This window comes from Seriola lalandi, unplaced genomic scaffold (assembly GCF_002814215.2).
Source record: "Seriola lalandi dorsalis isolate HSWRI2012SDOR001 ecotype SW California unplaced genomic scaffold, Sedor1 jcf7180002054469, whole genome shotgun sequence".
Classification (NCBI taxonomy): domain Eukaryota; kingdom Metazoa; phylum Chordata; class Actinopteri; order Carangiformes; family Carangidae; genus Seriola; species Seriola lalandi.
This window is the reverse complement of record NW_019525022.1, coordinates 427,285-441,761: the sequence shown is the minus strand read 5'-3', so window position 1 is coordinate 441,761 and position 14,477 is coordinate 427,285. Positions and strand designations below refer to the sequence as shown.

The 14,477-nt window shown below is 40.2% G+C and overlaps 2 protein-coding genes across 4 annotated transcripts; both read left to right on the top strand.

Annotated features, from left to right (window-relative positions):
* The first annotated feature begins 140 nt into the window (after positions 1 to 140).
* On the top strand, positions 141 to 5,506 carry LOC111658853 (uncharacterized). 3 transcript variants are annotated; one of them, XM_023411527.2, is made up of 3 exons: positions 141 to 1,246; positions 2,030 to 2,578; positions 3,255 to 5,506. In XM_023411527.2, the coding sequence occupies exons 2-3, from the start codon at positions 2,045 to 2,047 to the stop codon at positions 3,795 to 3,797; spliced, it is 1,077 nt and encodes a 358-aa protein (XP_023267295.1). In that variant the 5' UTR covers positions 141 to 1,246; positions 2,030 to 2,044; the 3' UTR covers positions 3,798 to 5,506. The 3 variants fall into 3 exon arrangements, with proteins under 3 accessions (XP_023267295.1, XP_087031541.1, XP_087031540.1); XM_087175415.1 differs by lacking the exon at positions 141 to 1,246 and adding an exon at positions 1,281 to 1,675; XM_087175414.1 differs by lacking the exon at positions 141 to 1,246 and adding an exon at positions 1,281 to 1,708.
* Positions 5,507 to 5,650: 144 nt separating this feature from the next.
* igf3 (insulin-like growth factor 3) lies at positions 5,651 to 13,116 on the top strand. Its single transcript, XM_023411554.2, has 4 exons — positions 5,651 to 6,517; positions 7,983 to 8,127; positions 9,909 to 10,096; positions 11,150 to 13,116. The coding sequence occupies exons 1-4, from the start codon at positions 6,359 to 6,361 to the stop codon at positions 11,360 to 11,362; spliced, it is 705 nt and encodes a 234-aa protein (XP_023267322.1). The 5' UTR covers positions 5,651 to 6,358; the 3' UTR covers positions 11,363 to 13,116.
* Positions 13,117 to 14,477: the final 1,361 nt, after the last annotated feature.

Genomic DNA, 14,477 nt, shown 5'->3' with positions numbered 1-14,477 from the left:
GCTTTTCCTATTTTTTCAGGTTTATTGTTGAGTGCTGTGGACCACCACTGCTAGACAGACAGTTGCAGTGATCTGTTGTTGCTTTGGCTTGACCTAGTCACCCTATGAACTGTTCTACTGGAGATTTCAGTTTGTCTTGACTCCTACCTCTATTTCTACAGGAAAGAGTTCATGATAAAAGAGACATCATCAGATATATTTACTGCCCTAACCGGCTCCAGTCCAGATGATGGCACTGCTTCTTTTTTCCAAATCAAAGCACAACTTGACACTTCCCAATATTTATTAATTATTTCATTTTCTTCAAATGAAAATGAAGAGAAAAAATATAGCTTACTGTAGCTTTATACAATTACAATATTATGATTTATTTTATTATAAGGAACATTCCAAATCGGAAGTGAAGATGTAAAGCACGTACAGATGTCCAGTAGGCGCATGTGGCCTTCAAAATAAAAGTGGGGCATTGTAATTTTAGTGATTTGATGATGCTTTTGCCCTGCATGTCAGTACATCTTAGATCTACTGACACCATATTTGCACAGTCTCAACCTGAGGTCTTCAGCTACAGCTCTTTTAACTATTCCACAATCTCGGCCAAAGACGAAGGCCCCAACTCTTTGGAACAACCACCCAGAGGAGATTAGACTGGCGAGCTCCTTACCCTCTTTTAAATCCTTCTTATAGACACATTTATAGGTGTGCTTTCTCCGGGCAGGGTTTCTGAATTTACTTCTAACTTAATAAATCTATTATTATATGTAGCAATTAACCTGATTATTATTTTATTGATTATTTTAATCATCTTAGAATTTTGTATTTCATTTTTACTTTACCTCATTTTCACAGTTTTTCTCTTATATCTCCTCCCCAATGTTGTAGAACCTTTAAACTGTTTTTAACCAGTTAATTTCATCATTTATTTTTATTGATGATTCTCAACTTTATCATGTCTCGTAAAGTACTTTTTATCTGTGTTTTGAAAGGTGCCATATAAACCTTATCATCATTATATTGTTATTCTTTTAACATATAATTTGTGTTTTAAAGTCATGCGAAGTGTCTGAGTTTGGATTATAGCCTGAGTGTAGTCTGAATAAATGAAATTAGTAGGGCCTAGATTTGTTGAGATGCCGCTTTTATTCTGGAGAATTCGACCCGGAAATCCGGTTATGGTACGACGAAATGAAAATGCTGCTAAACACAAGTCGGACTCTTTAAAGCTGGATTCCACTGCTCCGTCAAGGTATGTGCAACAATCTGGGATCTTTTTTTATTTTATTTTAGTACGGCCGATATTGTAAGAAACATTTGCCCGCCTTTATTTAGTGTCGTAGCATCCATACATTTTGTTACTATGGAAACCGCAATGGGTTTTCCACGTCGTTGGTCATTCGATTGTTTCGAAGGAATTAATGTTTTTCTACTAATCGCTAATTGTGACACGCAATCAGGTGTCGACGAGATGTTTGGTCTTAAATCTGACCACACGAGAGACACTGACAGTGTCCTGGGTAGCACTGCCTGATTCGGTAGGAGAGACACTCCTCCGCCAGAGGGAATCTACCGGGGCTGTGTTTCATCATGTCGACCTTTACCACGGCGACATTTTTATTGGTCCTTGCTATTTTCTTTCCACTGTTAATATCTACATGAGCGACTTTCTCCCGCTCGGGTGAGGCTCAGGCTACACAAAATCAATGTAAAGGTACACACTGGAAATAAAAAAATTAATTAATTAAAAAAAAAAAAAGGCAAATTTGATAAATTGGTCAGCTTATTAATGATCAAAATTCTCTGAAGCGTTATCTTGTAAACTAATCATTGCAACAACTGCTAAGTTTAGCCAGTTAATGTAGAAGGAGAGAATGAGAGATGATGGTAAAGTCCCATCCACACATTTAATTTGGGGAGGAAACAATGGGAATGGGTGGCGTTATTGGGCTCTGTAATAAAAAAAAAAAGTATGTTTAAAACTATCTGTTGTGGAGGCTGCACCCAAACTGATCAACTCTTAATGTGTACTCAGGGAAATACACAGAACATGGATCCTCCTGGCAGATTGGAAATCTACATCCCAGCAGAGGCTGAGGTGAAAAACATCCCTCTGTGGAGCTTACCAAACTCAGTGCTGAGAAGAATGGGCCTCCCCCTGTCTGACTCTAAGGGCTCCAGGAAGCTTGCAGGCTCTCCAGAAGGCATATGGATTTGTCCAGTAACCTTACGGAGGAAAGGGCAGAAACCAGCAGAAAACATGTCCTCACTGCTGGGCAGAGAGTTTCGGGCTGCACCGGGTCCCCACCGAATGTCTTTTGTGTCCCTCAACCGTTCAGCTTACAAGCTGCTCAAGGATATCACTCCTGGAAAAGGGGTCTCCACACACAGATCTCACACCTCTCTGTTGCCTCAGGGTTCTGCACCACGGATCTACCAAAGTGCTGTGGTCATTTATCACGGGAACATTTACCTGTCCATCAGGAAGCCCGATCGAAGCCAGAGTAAACCAGAGGCACGTGACACACAGCCGACTGCCCAGTCCTCTATTCCTTCAACATCATCATCTAAAAGCCAGAGGAAGGTAATGTCACATTTCAGTTGGTGATTACAATCGAGTCACAGCAACAAACCAGTTTAAAAAATGTAAGTGTGGGTAAAACATGACAGGCCATTTGACATGTATAGCTTTTGCCTTCTAAGGCTAAGCTAGATAGTTCCACGCCAGTCTGCCCTGCTGCAGAGGCTAACCCTCGTTTCACTGCTTTGTTTTACATTGTTACTTGGCACATGAAAAATAAAACTTTGAACTGCTATTTAGTGGCAGAATTACTTATACCGGAAACAAAACACAACAATATAATTATTTTATATATGATATCAGATATTGCTATACTTGGGCTGCACTGTATTGAGATGTAAAATTTTGGATATCGCCCAAACCTAGTTGAGAAATCGCAGGCTGGACTGAAGTAATGGACCAGATGACATTGCCACATTGCTATCACTAAAGGCATTTTGGTGGTCAATCATGGTTTTGGCCTTGTGATTGCAAGATCTCATTAATGCCTTGAGATAAGTTTTTCAATTAGATTATGGTGATCAAAGGTAAAGGTCAGTGTGACCTTACAAAACACTCACAAAAACAGGATGTAAGTCTCTGCTGTGGACTGTGGGGTTTTTTGTTTATCATGTACCATTACTATGAATCCCATTAATGAGCATCGGCCTCACATGATACTACTCTGCATGTCCTACAGGAGCTGCTGAATAACAACAGGCCCAAGAAGAAACACACCACGTGTAAAGTAACACACAGTGAAAACAAGAAAGATGTTACACACAAGGTAAGGGACGTATCCTCATCCAAGACTGCTCGCTCTGTCCCTCAGTCCACTGGTAGTGTGCACAAAGTGGACAGCCACCGTCACACGGACGCCAGAGGAGAGCAGGCGGCAGAGGAAGCAGCAGCTCTGGAGCCAGCTTGGTTTCAGCCTGAGGGGGAGGAGGAGGAGGAGGTGGTGGCCAACAAGGACAATAGTGGATGTGAGATGCTGAACCTGGACGGTGAAGAAGCTGAGAGCACCAGTCAGAACAGTGACATGGACACTAATATGCACATCGAGGGTGATGAAGGGAACCAAAGCGGCACCAGGAGAGAGCCTCTGGGTGCAGCTCATGCCTCCACATCACTCCTGAAGGAGTTTGACTTTGAGCAGCTGGCTAAAGAAGAGATGATCACTCAAATGAAGGTCAAACTCAGACAGAACGAAGCTGCTCTCAACAACTTCCCTTCTTTATAATGAAACATCAGTGATTAGGCATCAGTTCCACAAAAAATAAACTCGGGTTAAGTTTATTAGAAAGCATTTAGGATGAAGATTAGTCATGACATCGATTGGTTGATCTGTGCATTCAGCACTTTAATCCAGAGATGTGACAGATAATGTAGAGATAGTTATTCTTAAGCTCATTCAATGAGTTTGTTCACAGATGCATCAGTATAACATTTTCTAGCTCCACACCCCCAGAGGTTTTTACTTTTCTGTGCCGGCGACAGCCAGGGCCGGAGGCTTTTTGTTTCGGGTTGTCCGTCTGTACATATGTACGTACGTCGGTCCCAATATCGTGGACACGATATCTCAGTAACGCTTTGACGGAACTTCTTCAAATTTGGCACCAACATTCACTAGGACTCAAGGATGAACTGATAAGATTTTGGGGGTCAAAGGTCACGTGCGCGGTGACCTTACAAAACATCATTTTGGCCTTGTGAACGCAATATCTCCAGAACTCTTCAAGGGAATTCCTTCAAATTAAACACAGTTGTCCACTTGGACTCAAGGATGAACTGATAAGACTTTGGTGGTCAAAGGTTAAGGTGACCTCAAAAAACACTTTTTGGCCATTACACAAGACTTCACACAGTAATTAAGGCAAAATTCCACACAAATGGTTAATATTTTACATGACTGGATAAACAGAGGTGTAACCTGAATTTAGTCTGAGTGGTGGAGGCATACAATCGTGAGGCAGTAATTCTAGTCGAACTGAAGCTGACTCGAGTGACATCACTCGAGGACATGTACAGACTTCACTATCAGACACAGCTTCTTCTGCAGACACTGAAGGCTTTTTTCACATACTCAGTAAAACTCCCCAACACCTGGAGACAGACTTTAATGTGTAAAATTTGACGAGTTACTCATCATACACCTCAGTCTTTATTTTCATCACAGCCTACATGGGTCACCAGTGGAGTGGACTGTTTCCAAACCCATAGTCATAATCACACATTCAAAATGAGGCTGTTCTTAAAAGGTTGAAAATTACCAAAGGGTGTGATGTGGAGTGTGTGGCTGAGGACAGGAAAATACTGACACTAGGTTTTCTGTATTGTTTAGTGAGGCTGCAGATGTTGAGTTGTCAGTCTGTTGAGATCACTGATTGAGTTACTGTGATGATCTTTTGCCTCGTGTGACTGAGATAAATCTTTATTTCGGGATCATTACTATTATATGATGGTCACAATGGAAACATTATGTTAAGTTTAAAAATCTTTTCCTTTGGCACTTTTACTGGTTTCTTTTCTACAATGCTTCTTCCATTTGTTCCATTACTACTTCTCTCCTCATGCTTTTATGTAATTGAGTCCTGTAGCTGTCTGACTTTCTATCAAAGAGCCTAAAAAATGGTTGCTCATCTGTTGAATCAGTGACTCAACCTAGAGACTTTCATGTCCAGACAAGCCTTAGAAACGCCAAAAATGAATCTGACTTGTGAAAGCGGCTCCCTTCAGTCCTCTATGTCCAACCTGTCGTTGGGTTTGTTACCACGAGTTGCTCAAATCCAGCTGCTATGTTCTCGTGCCTCAAATGTAATTTATGTTGAACAGACACAATTACTTTAGGCCGGGTTTGTTTTTGTTGTTGTTGTTGTTGTTGTTGACTTTTTCAAATGAGATCTCAGAGGATGTACTTCTGTTACTGCAAATAAAGAAATGAGTGTGTCATCAGCGTTGACATATTTTCATTACATGAAGATAAACAATAGCTACCTACTGAAGGGTTTGACAGCATATGATGCAGCCAACTGTCTCTGTGGCGTCATTACTGGGACTATTTCTCACCTACGTCTATTTGCAACATTGCTGCATACTGGTTAATAATATGTTCAAATGCTCACTTGAGGATGCATCAGCACACGGTGAACTGCAGATGTTACAATCTGGTGCAGACATCAGAGACCACTATGTGCTCACTTGGTCATTTCTGTGTGAATTAAATAGCTTTGAATTGTTTCTTTCTAAATGCTGTGCATGTGTTGATGACGATCTTCATTTGCTTTTATTTTGTCTACTTGCAGTGTGTTATGCTCTCAGGGCCACTCACTGGTGTCCAACAATGAACAGGACTGAAGACCGCGTTGCACAGTTTTCACTGGGTCTTCATGTGGTGTTAATTCAGCTGTATGATCATTTTGGAGGATGCAGTTTGTGATGTTTTATTTTGTCCAACCCATTTAAATTCAGTGGACAATATAATAGAAAACACCTCATTGTATAACTCATTGCAATTCAACAGGAAAACAAACTACATCCTCCGAAGTGATCATACAGTTGAACCGACATTGCTGTAAATCTGTTTCAATAGAAACTGAATATTCTAACCTTCATCAACAGAGGGTTAATCGAAGGACTGTTGTACGAGCTAAAGTTTACTCAATACTCTGGTGGGTGTATACACACTCATTAAATAGAAAATGGATATCATGTTTGTGACTGTATGAATATCCTGTTACAAACACAGCAGGAACACGGCTGAACAGTGACAGTGACAGTTTGTTAAATCATCTGAGATGAGATATGAGACTGAAACAGTGTGAGGGGCGAAGGGAGGAAACCTCGGTGCTGTGGTCCTCCCTCCTGCTGCCTCAGTATAAGACTGCAGTTCTGCTGAAGTCAGTCCACACAGACAGGATGCACTCGACCTCCTCCTCATGCCGCTCCACTGCCAGACCACAGGTAAGACCTGGTTTCACTCCGCTGATCCCTGAACTGGGACTGACCACACGTAGCTGATGCAGTTGCTGATGTAGTACAGACAGAAGGGTTGAAATCTTTTGAAAGTAACTGAAGATTTTCTGCTTTTCTCACTAGTGATACTTTATTAAATTGGTGCAATAGTTTCTTCTAATTCCTAGAGCACAGTAGGTCAGTTCAACATGCACATATGCAAACAATTGAAATGGACAATACAATTCAACATATGGAGGATCAGTTTCCAACAATGAATAAACGAATGAATGATGAATGTTCAAGTTTATTGATATTATCATATGCATTAGAAGCATTACAATGAAAAACTGAAGACTACCTCTATGCAGTGCACAGGACATTTGCTTATTTATTTTGTATTTAAAATAGTTATTTCTAGGAAACCTTGGAAATTATTAGGGAAGTATAAAGTATTTTGAAAAAAAGTCTCTTTGTAAACAGTTTGGATTTCGAACTGATGACGCACATGACGTTAGCTTTATGATCTGCTGATGGACTTCATTATTCTATGACCAAAATGATCCCAGTTTTGACCCTTGAGTCACTTAATAGCTTGATGGGGGAGGGGGAGATTTATGAGACAGATCTATTATAAATGTATAACTAATTTTATACAGTATTTCTAATGGAAAATGAATTAGGGTGGAAACTTTTTCATTATTAATTGAATACAACATTATTATTCTTTTAACATCTTTTTAGTCAAAATTAGACCAAATAATTTATAGATCATTTCAGGACTAAATGTGAAATAGCTGATTTGTCCAGAGCTTTCAATCACGTCTCTCAGTGAACAGAGTTATGATCATTTACTCACTTGTCATATTTCACTTCAACAAAATGTCTGTATTCAGTCCACTGAGGCTCCGTCCATAGAATAGAATTTACAGTTTGACACCAGTCTAGTTGCTGGATGGGGTCATGATAGTTTTCCCATCTAAAACAGGGTCAAAGGTGAGGGAAAGGCTGGAACACGTGCTGGACTCTTGTACGTTTACTACATATCCAGTCTGATACAATATGATTACAAAAGAAATCATGTCCATAGTGTTTCTTCAGTTACCTCACATTCAGAACAAAATCAGGGAAGTTACCATTGATCCTGACTCTTTATTATAAAGAGCAGGGCCAGGCATTTAGAAACACTGGTGTCAGAGTACTGCAAGATAACCAGGCATTTTCACATTCCCTGTTTTTTGTAGAGGACAATTTTCTATTTCCACTGCTGTTTCAAAGCCCATAACTCAAGGCAATTTTGGCAATTTTAGACAATGACATGCAACAAAGTTAAGGTGGATGGTTGCCCATCAGAGTGACACAAGTGCATGAATTTAATTGATCAGGGGCTTGGAAAGAAAAAAACACCAAACCTTTTGCATGTTGCATGTTTTGTGTTAAAGTTGTGTATTGAGATTTTTCTTCTCATCCTCAGGTGTTGTGCGTTCAGATGTGTATGTTCTACTGTGCCATGTGCCTGGCCGGCTGGCCGCTTCCCTCGGAGGCAGCCAGACTCCGCTGCGGCTCTGATCTCCTCAGTGACCTCATATTTGTGTGTGGGGATCGTGGAATCTATTTAGGTGAGTCTATCTTGATCTTCCTTGATCCACCTAAGGAGCTGCCAGTGAGATTTAGACTTTTCTTCTACACAAGTTGAAACTGTTATGAGGTCACCAACATCTTTAGGATCCGTCCTCTGTAAACTGGAATGCAGGTGAATACAAGAAGAAATTTTAGGTATAAAGAGATCATGAACAAATCTGAACACAATCCCATGTTGAAGCTGACACCATGCACAATAACAAGCTGAAGTTAGGGACTCTCTTAAAAGTGCAACATGTCTTAGAAAGCTTCTCAAATTTTGCCAATCCATTTTTCATTTTTCACTTTATATACAACTTTATTTGACCAGGGCCTCGTCCCACTGCATGCACAGACATCCACTGGCTCCCCATGGGGGATTGATCTTTTCCTATAGTGCTGTTGTATCACTGACTGAAGATACTGACCACAGTTTTTTTTATGCACATACAGACTACAGGTTTCCCAGTCATGAGTCATATTGTCATTAGGGGACATATTATGATGTTTGCCTGGAACATAAATAAACTGCTTGTTCACAGGACGCTCAAAAAGCGATGTGAGTAAATAAACTGCAGGATTAGAAGATAAGATGCAGCCAGCAGGAGTGTGAGCATCCAGTAACATATCAATACAGAGTCCTCTCAGCAGCAGCATACAATAACAGTATATTAGTATTATAGTATATATTATTCATCATGAGAAGACACAAATGAGCTGCTTGCTGCAACAGGGATCAAACACTTCATACTGTAAGGCCGTTTTGCAGCTTTTAATTTGAAAAGATTATTATCAATAGAATATTTCTCCTACTGCACACAGATCCTTACCCAGAAGCCCTTTCACCTGATTACCTTTCCCCTGTTCTGACCAAGGCCACCTTCTCCATCTGCTATCAGAGTGGTGGCAATCCACCAAAATGGTTGTGTACCAACCAGAACACTGTGCCTCAGTGTGTGATAGCTTTGTTGTTAAAACACTTGTTATCTGAGGCCGGTTCAGCTTTCACATTAATAACAGAAGAAGGTGCAGAAAGGGAGGAACAGCAGTGGAGGAGCAGAGAGCCTCTCAAATAATACAAAAACAGACCATTCTCAGTATAGACTGTATTGTCCTGTGAGGTTATGGCCCATTTCATACAGATATCAAACAAGATTATGCTTGAAAGTCTTTACAAGCTCTAATCCTTCAAGAATATATTGAGATTTTTCACTGGTTAATTGAAGATTAACTAGATGAAAAGTCAATAGAGTCCATCAGGTTTCATCAAGACGTTGTTATGCCTGGAGCCATGCAGCTTGTGTAGCTAAAAATACCAGTGTTAGCAAACTGAAAAACATATGGTATGAGGATAACCTTGTAGAGAAGTTGTCACAATCAACACAAAACGTTCACTAGTGGCACCTACAACGTAGAGTGGCAGCTGAAGAAGATATCCTGACAACTGTTTCATGATTTTTAAAAAATTTAAGTCACATTATTCATTAATCACATTCAGGCTCTGCTCCCTTTTGATTTTTATGACCCAATGATCTTTCCTACTGTGCCACGTTTTAGATTTCATTTCAGTTCTCTTACTGGAAAGGCTCTTCCAACAGCTACACCATCAGTGTGGCTGTTTTGTCCAGCGAATTTAACTTTGCATTGCAGTGTGTGATGAATCAGTAGAGGACGCTTTGTCCAAAACATTGCATGTCTTGGCTTGAGTGGCCTCATGAGACCTGTTTTTCTTTCTGAAAGTAAGGAAGGTTTGACATGAGCTTCTTGTTTACCTCTGCAGGTAAAGGTACGTGGTCTGGTTATGGTGCTCGGCCCAGAGGGAAGGGGATAGTGGATCAGTGTTGCCGGCCAGCCGGCTGTGAACTTCAGCATCTGGAGATGTACTGTGCCAAACCAAAGATCCAGCAGCACATCACAGCTTACCCAGCCACAACAACAGCAGCACACACTACTACACAGCTGGACGTGGTAAGAGCTACAAACTACTAACTACACTTACTAGCTTTTTCCACATCTGTCAAATGCACTTCATGGTCCTCAGCATTGCCTGGATTTGAATTTCCTTTATAATCAAGCCATTCACATCCACAGCAAGACTGTCCTTGAAATAAGGTTATGTCCACACTGCTACGTTTTAGTTTTACAACACATCTCTTTTTCTACGTTTACTCCTGTCAACACTACTCTGGAGTTTTCAAGGACCTAAATCTGAGACTTTCAGAAGCGCTTCCAGCCCCGTTGTAGTTTGAAAACTCTGCAGTTGCATTGTAGTCTGGACGGGCAAAAACAAAGAGCTTGGAGACGATGACATAGACACCCACAGTTGCTTCCTAATTGGTTCTTATTACCCTGGACTACCAGTGGGGAATGCAACATGGATAATGAACTGCAAGAGTCACTGACCTTGTCTTTGCTAGCAGCTGTTGTGCAGTTAGATTAAATTGTATTATAAAGCTACAACTGTCTTTGCTGTTCCTCGGTCGTAGTATTTTCTGTAACTGACCAACTGCAGAGTAGACAATCTGCTTCCTGTTTATACTGGCACGTGCATGGTCAGTTTACGTGAATGGTCATTTGATATGTGTTAGTATGAACAGATGCTATTATTAAAACGTAGCAGTGTGGACATAGCCTAAATCCAGGGTTACAATCTCCCCTAAATTATGACCAGTTGTTATCACATGACCAGAGCTCAATGTAATGACAAATAAAACAGAGTTAAGAATATGTTGTCGAGCTCCGTTGCTGTCTACAGTGCGGTCCAGTTAGCATGAGGCAACAAACCTCCACAAGAAGCAAAACTGTGAGAATCAGTTAATCAATTATCTCAGAGAAACACAATATGACAGACATATAAAGTGTAAGATGGAAACATTAAATGTGAAAGTAGTGACTTCAGTAACCACAAAACACCACAACAATTTGATATCAATGATAAATCCTAGCTGATCAGTGCAAGGTTACCCACTATAGCCAAGCTGTCCTTGAATCAACTCATTTTTTCCTATCTTTGTGTTGCAGGAACAACAGTTCCAAGCAGTATTTCACAAGAGACTTGTAGAGCACCTGGGAACTCCCAACAGTCCAAAGAGGGACGCATCTAGAAGGAAAACACAGCCTTCAGGCCAACGGAAACGCAAATCATCAAACAGGAGGAATAACATAGTGAACACATCCAGCAGGCCTCCCGCAGCCTCTGAGAGTCCCCTTCCAAGAAAGAGACTTGAGTCTTGACCTCTGATCTCATGAAGAGCTGCATATTTATAGTTACTGGATTGGACCCAGCAAGTTGGAAAGTCTGATTCTGACTGTTAAGAAATTCTCTGGATAACAGTGGCGGAAAATCACTCCAGAGCACCAGATTATGAACAGATTTGGAGCTGTCATGTGAAGTAATACACCCACTGGCAGCCATATTGGATCGCCTCAGCTCCAGGAAAAAATTCAACTGCTCTCCCTTATCCATGAAATCCATCCACACTCTTTTAGCTTTAAAGGTCCCATATTTTACACTTTTCTGGTGTAATTTTAAGTTTTGATATCCATAAGAAGATATATGTTTGGTTTTCAGTACCTGTTTCAATTGGTTTTTTTCATGCTTCTGTTTGGAGCTCAAGCAAGAACAGTTTTGGTTTTCTTCTGAGTGGCTGACTGTTTTCTGAGTGATGCACAGCCAGGCCAACCACAGGTATGGTGGGTCCAGGTGGGCGTGGCTTGGGGCATTGGTGAGTGTGGTGACTGCTTTGTTGTGACATCACAAAGTTGCAGAAGTCCTAATGGCTTGTTTTAAGGCTCAGTTTCTGAAAACAGGCTGTGTGCATTCTCTGTGAACTGAGCACTTTGATACTTTGACAGTATTAATATAAAACCTAGACCTGCTTTATAATCAAACAACACATGTACATCACTTTATACAATATGGGACCTTTAAATGTGTATACTACAAATCACTTCTAATAGCTCTTTACTTGACTGGCCTGCATCTATCAACCTGGTAATGTTTATCCCACGATGGTCTTGGGCTCATGGGAAACGGTGTTTGTTACAAGCTGTGAGCTAAACAAAAAACAATGCATTTTTAACCATCCCCGTCTAGACAAATGGAGTGTGCCACTATTGGTTTTCATTAATTTCCTATATTAGAAATTACAATTTGAATGTGTACAAAGATTTCCTGGTTGTTCTGGTTTCTCGTTATTTATCAGGCCTTTTCCACTGCAGTAACTTACAGCCCTGAGGCTTCCAGTCATTTCAGTCCCTAGTGAGGATTTGGCATGACGTTCATCATGTGTTTCCAGTTTATTTAAAACAGTAGTAATTTATTTGAAAAAAATGTTAACACATTATCATGTCTGTGTCATGAATGTGTTAGCAACCAGTGACTTATTTAGATATTTAGCAAACATGTAGCATTCATTTGGAGTTGTATTCCCTCTCCTTTAGCTCTGTTTTTGGTCTCCACCACCTCCGAAGAAAAATATCAGACTCTTCAGCTGCTAAATGAACCACTATGTTCACCAGCTGGTCTCTAACTGTGTATGTCTGCTGTTTGCTGCTGGACAGGGACCTGACAGTGGCATGTTATGTTAGGTTCCTTCATTTGGGTTCTATTTTTGACAAAGAGCTAGCCAATCATGATGTCACTGAGATGCTAGCTTGTTAGCCACTGTAGCTAATGATATTTTCTCATTAGTCTGTTTTACTTTATTTTTCACTTTTTAATTTTTTGTTTTTCTTTATAGCACTTTGACTAAATGACAGTAGCTGTACCCTGAGTTTTGGATACAGACATTAGGGCAGAATGTACTGAAGACGTTTGTGGACTTATTGAATGGTTCTGACTGAGCTTATTTCTATTTGTGTTGTAATGATTTTTTTTTTATGTTTCCTCTGTCTGAGATTATCTAGCATGTTGTTTATTGTTTTAAATTTTGTGTATGAACATGTTTAATGTAAAAGACTTTGAATACATTCATTATTTATTTCACTATGACTGTAATAAATATCAAAACAACTGTGGATTCATATTGTTAAAAAACTTGGTTTGAGCCGTTCTCCCTCTGGTGTTTTTCACTTGGCAGGGTTTTGAATTGCAAAAATATTTTATAACAATACAATATTCCAAAAAATGTGAACTTTTGTTTTGACAAAGAGTGGGTTTCATAAACCACCGAATCATTTTACTTTGACATGGTCGAAATGATCATCTCGTTCCAAGAGTTGTGAAGGCCATCTCCTCCCTGTGTGTACAGCTGCTGATAAAGCAAAGGGCTCCTCTATGCTTCATAAGCATTATCTCAGTTTTCATTGAGGGGGGGCATAAGCACCAATACATCCACAGTATCAGCTTCCAGGTCCGAGCCCACACGGAAAATGGCGAGCAACCACCTGCGAAAGCGTACAATAGGGCCCAAATTTATTTGATTACAAAGTCCAGGTTGGTGTTAGGTTGCATCAGCAGCAGGGACTAAGCTGCTGTGAGTTGTGTCGCCGTCAGGGCTCTAGCTGTCAGGCCCAAGTGGCAAACTGTCGTGACGTTACTCATTGATTTGTGAACTGCAAGGCTATTGCACTGCAGGCACATAACTAGGAAATTCCTTAAGAAACTTTGCAATTCTACAGCTCAGGAGACAAAACTGTGATTTTGTATATAATCCTCATGAAGGAGGATTTACTGCAGGCCTGTTCCATTATACTTCATTAGTTTCATCCAGGTTCATCTAATACATATATATGAATTAAAACTAAAAAATCATGGACACTTACAAATGCTAAAACAAATCAGCCCTTTATTTAAAGTTTACCTAATATATAGCAACACTAAATAAAATGCATTCCTTTGAACAGAATGGTAATGGGGTTAATGGGGCAGAAATAAGTGACTGCAGATTGCCTTAAAAAGGTTCAATGTGTAACTGGTGCAAGATGTCCTGAACAGTCCGTCTCATCTTGTAATAACACTTTGTTCCTCAAGAGGTGATAGTGAGTCACTGTAGCGCGATAAACTTATATAACTTACTAGTAGAACGTGAGGTACAGGAGAAACTTGTCACCTGGAGGGAGAGAGAGAAACAGAGAAAGGTTTCACATATTAATGTTAATATTTGTGTATGAATTTAGTACACACACAGCAGTGCCATGAAAGCAGCTGTTAGGTCATAAACTCTGCCTGAATTACACCTTATCCTAGAGAAAGTCCCTGGTGGGAAGCACCTGTTGGGAAAGAATACTAGAGATGGCTGTTGGACAGATCAATCAGTGCATTTAGAAATTCTCACTTTTTTACATTGTATTATTCTGCAAGCTTATAAATCGTTAAATTCATTCATCAATGAACAATGTCAGCAAG

Excerpts from the sequence above, each read along its gene's own strand:
- LOC111658853 (XM_023411527.2), top strand. The coding sequence starts at position 2,045 with ATGGATCCTCCTGGCAGATTGGAAATCTACATCCCAGCAGAGGCTGAG. Across the intron at positions 2,579-3,254 it reads CATCTAAAAGCCAGAGGAAG|GAGCTGCTGAATAACAACAG; the intron begins GTAATGTCACAT and ends CATGTCCTACAG.
- igf3 (XM_023411554.2), top strand. The coding sequence starts at position 6,359 with ATGAGACTGAAACAGTGTGAGGGGCGAAGGGAGGAAACCTCGGTGCTG. Across the intron at positions 6,518-7,982 it reads GCTCCACTGCCAGACCACAG|GTGTTGTGCGTTCAGATGTG; the intron begins GTAAGACCTGGT and ends TCTCATCCTCAG. Across the intron at positions 8,128-9,908 it reads GGATCGTGGAATCTATTTAG|GTAAAGGTACGTGGTCTGGT; the intron begins GTGAGTCTATCT and ends TTACCTCTGCAG.